The 14,458-nt window shown below is 39.9% G+C and overlaps 1 protein-coding gene across 2 annotated transcripts in view; it reads right to left on the bottom strand.

Annotated features, from left to right (window-relative positions):
* ZNF273 (zinc finger protein 273) overlaps positions 1 to 14,458 on the bottom strand; it is a 35,010-nt gene that overhangs the window by 12,241 nt on the left and 8,311 nt on the right. For both annotated transcript variants that reach the window (XM_019030799.4, XM_055346943.2), the window contains exons 2-3: positions 6,608 to 6,734; positions 6,023 to 6,118 (exon numbers count right to left, since the gene is read on the bottom strand). In XM_019030799.4, the coding sequence (XP_018886344.2) occupies positions 6,023 to 6,118; positions 6,608 to 6,734 (223 nt within the window). The remainder of the gene's footprint in view (positions 1 to 6,022; positions 6,119 to 6,607; positions 6,735 to 14,458) is intronic.

The raw sequence follows: 14,458 nt of genomic DNA, 5'->3' as shown, positions 1-14,458 counted from the left end.
TAGAAAAAAAAAAAAAACCAACAAATCTCTTAGAAAAAAATATAGGGCAAAGACATGACATTGGTCTTGGCACCATTTTCTTGGATACGACATTAAATGCATAAGCAACAAAGGTAAAGAATTAAAAAATTTAACCACACTATATTTCAAAATTTTTGCACATCAAAGAAAACATTCAATAACGTGACAATGCCTCTTACTAAATGGGTGAAAACATTTGCAAATCACATGTGATGGGAGTTAATATTCAGAATATATAAACAACTCTTAAAGTGGAAAAATAAAGTTCAATAACTTGATTTAGAAATGGATGAATAATTGAATGATATTTTCATCAAAGAAGATACACAGGCCAGGCACAGTGACTTGTGCTTATAATCCCAGCACTTTGGGAGTTCGAGGCAGGAGGATTATTTAAGGTCAGTAGCTCGAGACCAGCCTGGCCAACATGGTGAAACCCCGTCTTTACTAAAAATCAAAAATTAGCCAGGTGTGGTGGTGCACACCTATAATTCCAGCTACTTGGAAGGCTGAAGCAGGAGAATCGCTTGAACCCGTGAAGGCTGGAGGTTGCAATGAGCTGAGATCATGCCACTGCACTTCATTCAGCCTGGGCAACAGAGTCCATTTCTAAACACACACATACATACACACACACACACACACACACACACACACACACACACACACACACACACAAATGGGAAAAAGCATTTGAAAGGACACACAAAATTACTAATTTATAGAGAAATGCATAAAAATCATAATAAAAAACAAAATCATCTCACATCCAACAGAATGGCCACTACTAATTTTTAAAAACATCAAATCTGTTTATCATTTTTATTGGAAAATAAAATCCATGTGGATGGTTGGTGAAAAACCAGATGCAGCCATTATTTAAAAACGTTATAAATGTTCCTTAGATAATTAAAAATGAAATAATCATCAAATACAACAACCCCATCTATGAATCTGTATCCAAAACATGCAACACAGGACCTGAAAGACATATTTGAACATTCACGTTTATTGTACCACTATTCACAAAACCCAAAAGGCTGAAGCAACCCAGATGTTTCTTGAAGACATCAAAAAATGTAACATATACATACAATGGAATATTATTCAGCCTTAAAAAGAAAATCTTGTCACATTTTAAGATAAACTTTGAGAATATTATGTCTCCTGAAATAAGCCAGTGACAAAATGATGGATACTATATGATTCCACTTATATGAGATATCTTAAGTGTCACACTGTATTTTTAGTAGAGACGGTCACACTGATCAAAACAGAAAGTGGAATGGTGTTTGTCAAGGGCTAAAGAGAGTAAAATGTACAGTTGTTACTTAATGGGTATTGAGTTTCAGTTTTACAAAATATAAAATTTCTAGAAGTTTTTAGCACAACAATGTGAATATACTTTACATGTCTGAAATGTACAGCTTTTTTTTTTCTGAGACAGGGTCTCACTCTGTCATCCAAGCTGGAGTACACAATTTTGGCTCAATGCAACATCAAACTCTAAGGCTCAAGAGATTGAGAAGGCCTCCCTTCTCAATCTCTCTAGCAGCTGGGACCGCAGGTGCACACCACCATGCCTGGCTATTATTAAAAATTATTTGTACAGAGGGCGTCTTCATATGTTGCCCAGGGTGGTCTCAAAACATTTGGGCTCAAGTGATCTTTCTGTTTTGGCCTTTCCAAATCCTGGGATTACAGATGTGAGCCCCCACCATACCTGCCCCTGAAATGTACACTTAAATAGATTTAAGATGGCAAATTTTATGTTACGTGTTTTTTGTTTTGTTTTGTTTTTTCTTTCTTTTTTTTTTTTTTTGAGACAAGAGTCTCGCTCTTTCGCCCAGGCGGGACTGCAGTGGCGCCATCTTGGCTCACTGCAAGCTCCGCCTCCCGGGTTCACGCCAGTCTCCTGCCTCAGCCTCCCGAGTGGCTGGGACCACAGGCGCCCGCCACCATGCCCGACTAATTTTTGGTATTTTTAGTAGAGAATGGGGTTTCACCATGTTAGCCAGGATGGTCTCGATCTCCTGACCTCGTGATCCACCCGCCTCGGCCTCCCAAAGTGCTGGGATTATAGGTGTGAGCCACCGCGCCCGGCCTGTTAATGTGTTTTTACAAGAATTATTTTTTTAAAAGAAAAACTGAAAAAATACACAATTATAAATCTTTCCAAAAATTACCTTCAAATAACAAGTGTTTCTCTTACATAAAGAAAACATATATTCAGGCCGGGCGCGGTGGCTCATGCCTGTAATCCCAGCACTTCGGGAGGCCTAGGTGGGCAGATCACGAGGTCAGGAGATCCAGACCATCCAGGCTAACACAGTGAAACCCCGTCTCTACTAAAATTACAAAAAAATTAGCCCGGCGTGGTGGTGGCCACCTGTAGTCCCAGCTACTCGGGAGACCGAGGCAGGAGAATGGCGCAAACCCGGAAGGCAGAGCTTGCATGAGCCGAGATCTTGCCACTGCACTCCAGCCTAGGCGACAAAGCGAGACTCCGTTTCAAAAAAAAAAAAAAAAGAAAACATATATTCATTGTTAAAAACACATGGTGAAAAGAAGACTATTTCCATGACTCCTCACCTAGATAAGATAAAACAACCATTGAAAATCATCTAAGAAAGAATATATACAAGATAAGCCATAACCAAAATTGAGGTCATATTTATAGACAATAACACACATATATAATCTGATTGTGATAGACATGACTAATTTCTCTTAATTAAACCTCACATTGTCTTAAAGTATACAAACAGAATTGCAAATTGTCTAAAATTATACGTAAGTAAAAACAAAAAACACAATAAACTGATGTTAAGAAACCAACAGTAAAATAACACTAATCTGGAATGGCAAAACAGTAAGAGAAAATGTTTACTCATAAACTCTGGTATGCAACATTGATGTACCATTAAAAAAGAATTTGTCAGCTGGGCATGGTGGCTCACACCTGTAATCCCAGAACTTTGGGAGGCCGAGGCAGGCGGATCACGAGGTCAAGAGTTCGAGACCAGCCTGACCAACATGGTGAAACCTCGTCTCTACTAAAAATACAAAAATTAACTGGGCATGGTGGCACATGCCTGAATCTTAGCTACTTGGGAGGCTGAGGCAGGAGAATCGCTTAAACCCAGGAAGTGGAGGTTGCAGTGAGCTGAGATCATGCCATTGCACTCCAGCCTGGGACACAAGAGCTAAAAATTCTATCTCAAAGAAAAAAAAAAAAGAAAAATAAATATAAAATAAAATAACAGAAAAATTTGAACTAGCAAACAGAAAGTAAAACTATGTAGGGAGAGTGACATCAGTAAGATGCAAAAATAAAAGGTGCCCTATTCATTTATCCCCTCACAACAAGAAAATTTGTCAGCCATCCCTGACAAAAATGCCTCTATGAGAGAATCAGGCATCATGGCTCACACCTGTAAGGACAGCTACATGGTACATTAAGGTTGGAGAATCGCTTCAGGGAGGAATTTTAAGACCAGCCTGGATTATGCAGCAACACCCCATCTTCAAAATAAGTGCCTTTAAAGAATCTTTGAGATCCAGGGAGGGAGTTATGAAACTCTGCTAAAGCTCAAGATTGAGGAGTGTTCTTTCCAGGAGGCAGGCCCTCATTCGGGAGGCAAACTACAGGACCCCTGTTCTTTGCTGCAGAGCATGAAATGGCCCACCCAACTTGGTCTCACTGAGAATTCTGAACTTACTCTGTAACTATCCCAAACTCCTCCCAGCCACAGTCTGGGAGAGGTCCTGCCCTTCCAGAGGCTTAGAGAAAGACATGCATTTATAGCCATGCGGACAGACCTGCAGACCTTGGGCTTTACTATGGTCCCTGAAGCAGTTCAATGACTCAGTTCCAGCTCCCTGAGCTACAGTTCATGGCCGGTTCTGCCTACATAGAAATCCACACAGTGACCTGGGAAAATCCTCTCTGGTACTCAGTGAAATCCACACTCATCCATATCCTAATAAAAGGCCCACCATATATAGACCCAACTGCAAAAACCTGCCCTGGTGTCTGCCCTACAAAGCAAAGTCCTGAAAGATTCAGTCTGTCCAAAAATATAATGGGAATTACAACTACCCAAACTCCTTGTAACAAGCCAACTAAAGGTGGACCCTAGTGCAGACCCAGCATCCTTGTAAGCAAGCTACAACCCCTCTCCACTACAAACCCAGAGGGCAAACCATCACTCTGGGGGCCCAACATAAAAAGATCTTTACCCGCTGAAACCAGGTTATAAAAACTTGAAGAAGTGTTTGTTTCTTCAAATTCACAGACACCAATGCAAAACTATATTGTGCCATTGTCAATTGCTTCTATTTTAACATAGCACTGGAAGTATGTATTAGAAGAATTAGTTTAAAAAAAAAAAAGAAAAAAATAGCCATTGAAATTGAGGACAAATAAGTAAAAAGTTGCTGTTGTAGATCACATGATCTTATCTTTTAAAAACCACAACTAGTACATGAAAACCTGTTTAATAAATACACTGAGTATATCAGCAAAATATAAAATTAACATACAAGCGTATGTTATGGTTTCATACACTTAAACTATCTGGTAAAATAGAGGAAGAAAACAATCTTATTTACATTAGCATTAAATCATAAATTTCTGAGAAGAAATTTAACCAAGCAGGTAAAAAATCTTTTTTGACCGTTTTGCTCTGTTGCCCAGGATGAAATGCAGTGGGGTGATCTCAGCTCACTGCAACCTCCGCCTCCCAGGTTCGGGTGATTGTCCTGCCTCAGCCTCCCAAGTAGCTGGTGCACACCACCACGTCCAGCTTATTTTTTGTATTTTTAGTAAATACGGGATTTCCATGTTGGCAAGACTGGTCTCAAACTCCTGACCTCAAGTGATCCACCCTCCTCAGCCTCCCAACATGCTGAGATTACAGACGTGAGCAGCCATACCCAGCCTAAAAAATCTTTACAATGAAGAAAATTAAGGAAGACGCAAATAAACTTAAAAATATTTTACGTATATGGATTCAAAGAATAAATATTGTTAAAGTGCCATTTATCCAAAGTGACCTACAGATTCAATAAACGCCCTATCAAAATTGCAATGGTATTTTATTCACAGTAATGGAAAATATAATCCTAAAATTTACATGAAACTACAATAAATTTTGAATAGCCAAAGCAATCTTGAGGAAAAAGAACAAAGTAGAAAGACATCATAGTTTATAATTTCAAACTATATTTCAAGACTATAGTAACAAAAACAGGATTAAATGTACAGAAAAATGAACAAAACCCAATGTAATATAAACTACTCTCACATATTTCAGATGTGATGCAAAAAGAGAACTTGAAAAATAGTTTAACACAGAGTTTCTCAAAATTATGCAGATATCTGTGTGTCCCCCAAAACAATGGAAAAGCAGTAAGATTGTGCAGTTTCCTATATGCCAGGAATAGGACTTTAGCTTTCACCATAAACTTGAAGGAAAATCACTGAAGGGAAAGTAGAATCCTTAGAGAATTTAAAAGCATAAGACAGAATATGCTCCTATGTGAGAGCAAAGGAAAAAAAAATCCAGCTCTCCAGAAACTACTTTTTTTGAACGCAGCTTCCCAAATCACATTTTTTTTTTTTTTTTTTTTGAGACGGAGTCTCACTCTGTCTCCAGGCTGGAGTGCAGTGGCACGATCTTGGCTCACTGCAACCTCCGCCTCCCTGGTTCAAGTGATTTTCCTGCCTCAGCCTTCCAAGTAGCTGGGACTACAGGCATGTGCCACCACGCCCAGCTAATTTTTGTATTTTCAGTAGAGACAGGGTTTCACCATGTTGGTCAGGATGCTCTGGATCTCTTGACCTCATGATCCGCCCGCCTCGGCCTCCCAAAGTGCTGGGATTACAGACGTGAGCCACCGCGCCTGGCCCAAATCACATTTTAAGAACTGACTTTCTCCTTGACCTTTAGACCTGTCATCTGTGTCATCTGTTATATTCGCTATCACTCTCACCTACCTGGGGGTTTGGCTACCATCGCATGTCTCTTCATATTGCAGGGCTCTTTTCCTTGCTCCAGACAAGTGATCAGGTCTGGCTTAGAGACAGCAATACCTGTTTTATTAAAAATGAGTAACATGAATCTTGCTCATATTCTCCAATTATCAACCAGTAATGTGCTCAGTAAAGAGGATGTAATTAAGTATTCTAGTAAATTAATCCCAAAATATCTAATTAGTAATGTAAATTTCTAAATATTTAAAAAATATTTTAAATTTGTATGTTCTTAATTTCACTACTCAGTACTACGGAATGAAAAATTAGTGGTGGCAATTAGATTTTATGGTGTGGGCAACTTTTATGCCACTAAATTTTTGGAATTACCATTAATCTAGAGTGAAGGATACAGAGTACCTCGAGAATGTGGAAAGTTCAAGTCAAGATGAAACATCTTGAAGAAATTCATTTCTAAATGAACAAATCCCCAGGATTTTGTTGAAAATAGGGATCCAAAATTTATTTATGCAAAGCAGAAATTTCCAAAAAACATTCTACAGAAAGGAGAAGTGAAACCTTTAAATTATGTATTAAAATTATCCTCACCCAGGAAGACCAGGTTTCTGTAGTTATCTAACATCACATTCCTATACAAATTCTGCTGTGAAGTGTCCAGGCATTGCCACTCCTCCAGAGAGAATTCTATGGCCACATCCCTAAATGTCAGTGGTCCCTGAAAAACACACACACACAAAAACATATTTACCAACTTGCTCTGGACAGAATATTTAATTTGACTCAAGGTGGAATGTGAAAGTAAAGAGAACTGGTTTTTACTTATAGGAGTGACTAAAATTATCCAATAAAATAATTTTCAAAACAGAAATATTCTCAAATGTGTTCTCTAACTCTGAGAAAAGAGTAGCATAAGATCCACAATAGCAGTTTATATATGATACTTTTCTAGATAATAAAGTATAAAATTAGTAACACAAACACGTACATTTGTGAGTGCTATATTTACATCATACAGAATCAGCTGTGTGTATTTTTCAGATAGAAAAGAAATGCTGTGCTACAAGCTAGCTTTAAAATTTTAATGTGTACAGTAATAAACTGGAGATCTTGTTATGCAGATTTTCTTTCCAGAAGATCTGGAATAAAGTCTGAGTTTCCAAATTTTTAACAAGCTCACCAGTAATGCCAATGTTTTTGGCCCAAGAAGAATATTTTGTCAAACATCCAGTAAGTGGAAGAGCCTGTGATTTTCCCAGTTTTTCTGGCCTGTAAACAAAGATGAGAGCCTTTATTTTCCAAAGACAAATATATACAAAGGAAACCTAAGAAAGAAGGGCAGCTTCCAGATTAAATGTGATGGTTTATGCACATCAGCTGCATAAAGATACTTAATAAAGAAGAGAAAAATAATTAACTCTATAGTAAGAAAAATAAATCTGTCAGAGAGCTCTTTTATTTTATTATACTTTAAGTTCTGGGTTACATGTGCAGAACATGTAACATAGGTTACATGTTCTGTTACATAGGTATACCAAGTGAATCATTAACATCAACTGAACTAGGACAGATTTCTATGATGCGCTGAGGCACAAAGAAAAACACAGCATCACTGCTTCAATATTGCCCCTTGCAAAAGTAAATTATAGTCTGAATTTAACCATACAGAAACATCAGTTTTATGCCCTCTTCAAGATACAGATAACTCTTATGTTGTTATTTTGTGTGTATGGTTTGTTTTTTTTTTTTTTTTTTTTTTTTTGAGACAGTTTTGCTTCCTTGCCCAGGCTAGAGTGCAATGGTGTGATCTCGGCTCAGTGCAATCTTCGCCTCCCGAATTCAAGCGATTCTCCTGCTTCAGTCTCCCAAGTAGGTGGGATTAACAGGTGCCTGCCGCCATGCCCAGCTAATTTTTTTTTTTTTTTTTTTTGCATTTTTAGTAGAGATGGGGTTTCACCATGTTGGCCAGCCTGGTCTCGAACTCCTGTCTGCCTCAACCTCCAAAAGTGTATGGGATTAGAGGCGTGAGCGACGTGCCTAGCTTATGTTATTTTTAACAGTAATTTTAAGTAGTCTTCAACACCGTAGAGAGCAGTTTTCTCCTAATAATTTTTTTTCTTGTTGCCCAGGATGGAGTACAGTGATGCAATCTCTGACCACTACAACCTCTGCCTCTCAGGCTCAAGCGATTCTCCTGCCTCAGTCTCCCTAGTAGCTGGGACTACAAGCATGTGCCACCACACCCAGCTAATTTTTGTATTTTTAGTATAGACGAGGTTTCACCATGTTGGCCAGGCTGGTCTTGAACTCCTGGCCTCAGGTGATTTGCCCACCTCAACCTCCCAAAGTGCTGGGATTACAGGCATGAACCATCATGCCTGGCCATCTCTGAGTAATTATTTTTTAGAACTTTTTGGGTAATAAATGTTATCCTGTTTAAATAAGCATTTTGTTAATCCTGTTCTGCACAGAGCTAATGGAGAACATAAATGAAACCCCAACATTACATGTTCTCCATATTTACAAAGGACCCCAGCTTGTTGGAAACAGGCCCAAAATCTGGCCATAAACTGGCCCCAAAACTGGCCATAAACAAAACCTCTGCAGCACTGTGACATGTTCATGATGGCCATGACGCCCACGCTGGAAGGTTGTGGGTTTACCGGAATGAACACCTGGCCCACCCAGGGCGGAAAATCGCTTAAAGGCGTTCTTAAACCGCAAACAATAGCATGGGTGAGCTGTGCCTTCAGGACGTGCTCCTGCTGCAGATAAGTAGCCCAACCCATCCCTTTATTTCAACCCATCCCTTTATTTCCCATAAGAACTACTTTTAATCTATAATCTATAGAAACAATGCTTATCACTGGCTTGCTGTCAATAAATACGTGGGTAAATCTCTGTTTGAGGCTCTAAGCTCTGAAGGCTGTGAGACCCCTGATTTCCCACTTCACACCTCTATATTTCTGTGTGTGTGTCTTTAATTCCTCTAGCGCCGCTGGGTTAGGTTCTCCCTGACCCAGCTGGTCTCAGCACCAGCTTTTCCCCAATAGGAATGTTGAATATCCACAGCCACAAAGGAAACATTTTTAATGTTGCACATCACAAAGTCATGTGAGAATTCTGCATGGAATATAAGAAGCCATGATGTAGAGAAAGTAGAGTAGGCTCTGGTATATAGGAAAGAAATATTTTTCAGAGATGCTTGACTATCATAAGAATTTTTTAAAGTAGTTAAAATAAACTTAATAGGGAAGAAAAATGCAAGTAGAGAAGCAAAGGTTTACAAGTACTAAACACATGGCATTCCAGGAGGCAGAGTGGACACAGCTCTTGATCTGAGACATGTTTAGCTAAAAAAAAAAAAAAAAAAAAGGCCATTTTTCCCCCTTTTCTCCTCCTTCTCTGGGATTCCTTCTCAGATGAGAGTCTCTGGACAAATTACACCTGTATCTTGAGAATATGCCTTTGAAGTGTCAGCACCACCTGTTTATCTGCTAGCACCACACCCACAGGCAGATGACAAGAAAAAGTCCAAAACAGATAAAGTCCACCCATTTCTGTTCTTTATAACAGCAAAGATTCAGGAACAAGGAGCTGCTCCACAGAGATAAAAATAAAGTTTCTCTTTATCTGTCCTCAGGTGCCCTCCCTTGCCACAGACACCAGCAATTTCTGCTACAGTAATGGCAATATGGGTTGTACTGTCCTGTTCCTACCAAACTCAAACAGAACTGGCCCTGTGACCACCCTTTAGTACAAAGGCAGAAATTAACTCTCATGAATGTATTTTGAACCCCTCATAGCTGATTCTGTTCTTACTCTAGAATCACGACGCACTTATTAGGTTGGTGTGAAAGTAACTGTGGCTGTTGCCAATTTTTTTTTAATGGCAAGGTAAAAGAAATAAAAATAATAAGTAATAATAATAGTGTTGTTTTTTTTTTTAAATAGCAGAAACAGGCCAGGTGCGGTGGCTCATGCCTATAATCCCAGCACTTTGGGAGGCCAAGGTGGGTGGATCACCTGAGGTCAGGAGTTCAAGACCAGCCTGACCAACATGGCCAAACCCCATAACCCCATCTGTACTAAAAAAAAAAAAAAAAAAAAAAAAAATACAAAAATTACCAGGACGTAGTGGTGCATGCCTGTAATCCCAGCTACTGGGGAGGCTGAGGTGGGAGAATCGCTTGAACCCTGGAGGCAGAGGTTGAAGTAGCCGAGATTGAGCCACTGCACTCCAGCCTGGGTGACAGAGCAAAAATCTGTCTCAAAAACAAAAAAAGGCGAAAACGACAATTACTTTTGCACCAATCTAATAATTAAAACAACATGGATGCTTCCACCAAGAACATTAAACAGAACTTGTGGAAAGGGCACAAGTAAAAAGATTTCTGCAAATTTGCCATGTAATCCTCATTAGAAGCCTGAGCTGATAACCACTTAGCTAAGCATTGCCTCTCAGATTTTAACGAGCTTATAAATCACTTGGTAATTTTGACCCAACTCTATGTAATGTTATTCTGCAGGTTTGCAAAGGGTCCATGAATGGGTGTTTTAAACAAGTCCTCGTCAATGCTGATGTTGCTCCCCTTAGGCTCATTAGCTCTAGTTAGAGGAAGCAGGCACAGCAAAGTGTACCTTACACTCAGCACTCTTGTCATAACACAAGTGAAGACAATCCATCTCCACCCTAAAGTATCTTCTTCGCTGTCTCTTTAAAGTTTACAGATTAAACAGAAGGCAGCAATGTCTGAATACGTCTGCATTTGAAAAACAGCATGTACACATGTACTACTGCAATGTTTATTAAGCAGACACTGTGTTCACCGTGTTCTCACTCTCAAGAGTATGTTACACAGTGCTTCGCTGGAAATAACACATTATGTGATTGAATCCTCGTAACACCCTGGGAGCTAGTACCAAACGTTCAATAATTCCCAGGATTTAGATGAAGGGCCCAGCATTTTTACTTCTTCTTCTGTTTCTCTGTCACTGATTTTTTTAAAAATGCATAGAATAAAAACAAAATATAGACAGATGAGAGACACAAAAAGGAAAATTTCAATGTAGTTTAAAGGAATTTTTATTCTGTTTATATTTACTTTTTTGTGACTTGTGAAACAATCCCTGGATCTGCAAGAATAGAAAATAAGTTGCTGGCCGGGTGCGGTGGCTCAGGCCTGTAATCCCAGCACTTTGGGAGGTCAAGGCAGGTGGATAGATCACCTGAGGTCAGGAGTTCGAGACCAGCCTGGCCAACATGGCGAAACCTCATCTCTACTAAAAATACAAATATTAGCTGGACATGGTGGTGTACACCTGTAGTCCCAGCTACTCGGGAGGCTAAAACAAGAGAATCACTTGAACCCAAGAGGCGGAGGTTGCAGTGAGCCAAGATCGCACCACTGCACTCCAGCCTGGGTGACAGAGCGAAACTCAATCTCAAAAAAAAAAAAAAAAAAAAAAAAAAACTAAAATGAATCCTGAGTCAAAAAGAAAAACAAAGGGTTTATTTAGCTGTTCATATGATTTACATATATTCAAAAAAGCAGAAAAATATCTACATATAATCTAAATGCTTTAAGAAAACAGAGAAGAGCAAAATATTCTCCCTTATTTTCAGGAAACAGAATCATAAAGCCTCTTATTTCTAATTTATATTTTCTCCTACAACAGCCAGGCCTCAGGACATGCTCTTGAACTCTTGGACATCTGAACTCAGTAGATAACTGGATTCAGGCATCTAAGGAGTAGCCTTGGGCACACTGTGTGCACTTTAAAGAATATTTATGGGGTGGGGGGAACAGAAGAAAAGGTGTTATTCATGAGTGCACATGAATAAAGCAAGTTCTTAGAAACCTATGAAGAGACTTCGATTCTAGCACAGTAATAGTGGGAGACAACAACACCCCACAGACACTATTAGACAGATTATTGAGGCAGGAAATTAACAAAGATATTAGGACCTAAACTCAATACTTGATCAAATAATCCTAATAGAAATCTACAGAACTCTCCAACTAAAAACAACATAAATGGCCAGGCATGGTGGCTCACGCCTGTAATCCCCATACTTTGGGAGGCCGAGGCGGGTGAATCACCTCAGATCTGTTCAAGACCAGCCTGGCCAACATGGTGAAACCACGTTGACTCTATTAAAATTAGAAAAATTAGCTGAGTATGGTGGCGGGCACCTGTGATCCCAGCTACTAGGCTGAGGCACAAAAATCGCTTGAACGCAGAAGGCGGAGTTTACGGTGAGCCATACAATTACGTGGAACTTAACCTGCACTTGAATGATATTTGGGTAAATAATGGAATTGAGACAGGAATCAAGAAGTTTTTTGAAACAAATGAGAGCAAAAATACAACATACCAGTATCCCTGGAACACAGCTGAGGCAGTGTTAAGAGGGAAATTTATGCCATTAAATGCTCACATCAAAAAGTTAGAAAGATCTCGATTTAACAACCTAATATCACAAATAAAAGAATAAGAGAAGAGCAAAACCCTAAACTAGCAGAAGACAAGAAAAAACTAAAATCAGATGTGAACTGAAGGAGATTTAGACATAAAAAAACTATACAAAATATTAAGAAATTCAGAAGTTAAATCTTTGAAAAAATTAATAAAATAAACCAATAGCGAGATTAATGAAGAAGATTCAAATAAATACAATTAGAAATGACAAAATGAACATTACCACTGAACATACAAAAATACAAATAACTTGGCCAGGCACAGTGGCTCACACCTGTAATCCCAGCACTTCGGGAGGCTAAGGCGGGTGGATCACCTCAGGTCGGGAGTTCGAGACCAGCCTGACCAACATGGAGAAACCCTGTCTCCACTAAAAATAAAAAATTAGCCAGGCATGGTGGCGCATGCCTGTAATCCCAGCTATTTGGGAGGCTGGAGCAGGAGAATCACTTGAACCCAGGAGGCAGAGGCTGCAGTGAGCTGAGATCATGCCATTGCAACCAGAGTGAAACTCCATCTCAAAAAAAAAAAAAAAAAAAAAGGCTAGTTCACTATAATCAAGTAGGCTTTGTCTTTAAAATGCAAAGTTGGTTCACCATACACAAATCAATAAATGCTATTTATCACATAAACAAAACTAAAGACAAAGCCCACAAGATTATCTCAATAGATGCAGAGAAAGCTTTTGATAAAATTTAACATACTTCATGTAAAAAATCTTCAACAAACTAGGCATTAAAGGTACACACTTTAGCCCAGTGCACTGGCTCACTCACGCCTGTAATCCCAGCACTTTGGGAAGCCAAGGTGGGTGGATCACCTGGGGTCAGGAGTTTGAGACCAACCTGGCCAACACGACGAAACCCCATCTCTACTAAAAATACAAAAATTAGCCAGGCATAGTGGTGCATGCTTGTAATCCCAGCTACTTAGGAGGCTGAGGCTGGAGAATTGTTTGAACGTAGGAGGCGGAGGTTGCAGTGAGTCGAGATTGTGCCATTGCACTCCAGCCTGGGCAACAAAAACAAAACTTCGTCTCAAAAAAAAAAAAAAATTACAGATTTAATGCTATTTTATCAAATTACCAAAAAGATTCTTAACAGAAAAAAAAACTATTTTAAAATTCATATGAAACAAAAACAAACAAAACTTGAATAGCCAAGGCAATCTTAAGCAAAAAGAACAAAGCTGGAGTCATTACATTACCAGACTTCAAACTATACTACCAGGCTACAGTTACCAAAGCAGCATGGTACTGGTACAAAACAAAACAAAACAAAACAAAAAACAGGCTCATAGACCAATGCAACAGGATAGAGAGCCCAGAAATCATGCTACACACCTACAACCATCTGATCTTCTACAAAGCTGACAAGAGAAATGTGGGAAGAATTCCCTGTTTAATGGTGTTGGAATAACTAGCTAGTACTATGTATAAGATTGAAACTGGACCCCTTCCTTACACTACATACAAAAGTCAACTCAAGATAAATTAAAGGCTCTCCCTCTCCCTCTCCCTCTCCCCCTCCCTCTCCCCTTTCCACAGTCTCCCTCTCATGCTGAGCGGAAGCTGGACTATACTGCTGCCATCTCGGCTCACTGCAACCTCCCTGCCTGATTCTCCTGCCTCAGCCTGCCCAGTGCCTGCGATTGCAGGCGCACACCGCCACGCCTGACTGGTTTTCGTATTTTTTTGGTGGAGACGGGGTTTCGCTGTGTTGGCCGGGCTGGTCTCCAGCTCCTAACCGCGAGTGATCCGCCAGCCTCGGCCTCCCGAGGTGCCGGGATTGCAGACGGAGTCTCGTTCACTCAGTGCTCAATGGTGCCCAGGCTGGAGTGCAGTGGGGTGATCTCGGCTCGCTACAACCACCTCCCAGCCGCCTGCCTTGGCCTCCCAAAGAGCCGAGATTACAGCCTCTGCCCGGCCGCCACCCCGTCTGAGAAGTGAGGAGCGTCTCT

Source organism: Gorilla gorilla, chromosome 6, assembly GCF_029281585.2.
Source record: "Gorilla gorilla gorilla isolate KB3781 chromosome 6, NHGRI_mGorGor1-v2.1_pri, whole genome shotgun sequence".
Lineage (NCBI taxonomy): Eukaryota > Metazoa > Chordata > Mammalia > Primates > Hominidae > Gorilla > Gorilla gorilla.
This window is presented reverse-complemented; position numbering and strand designations above follow the sequence as displayed.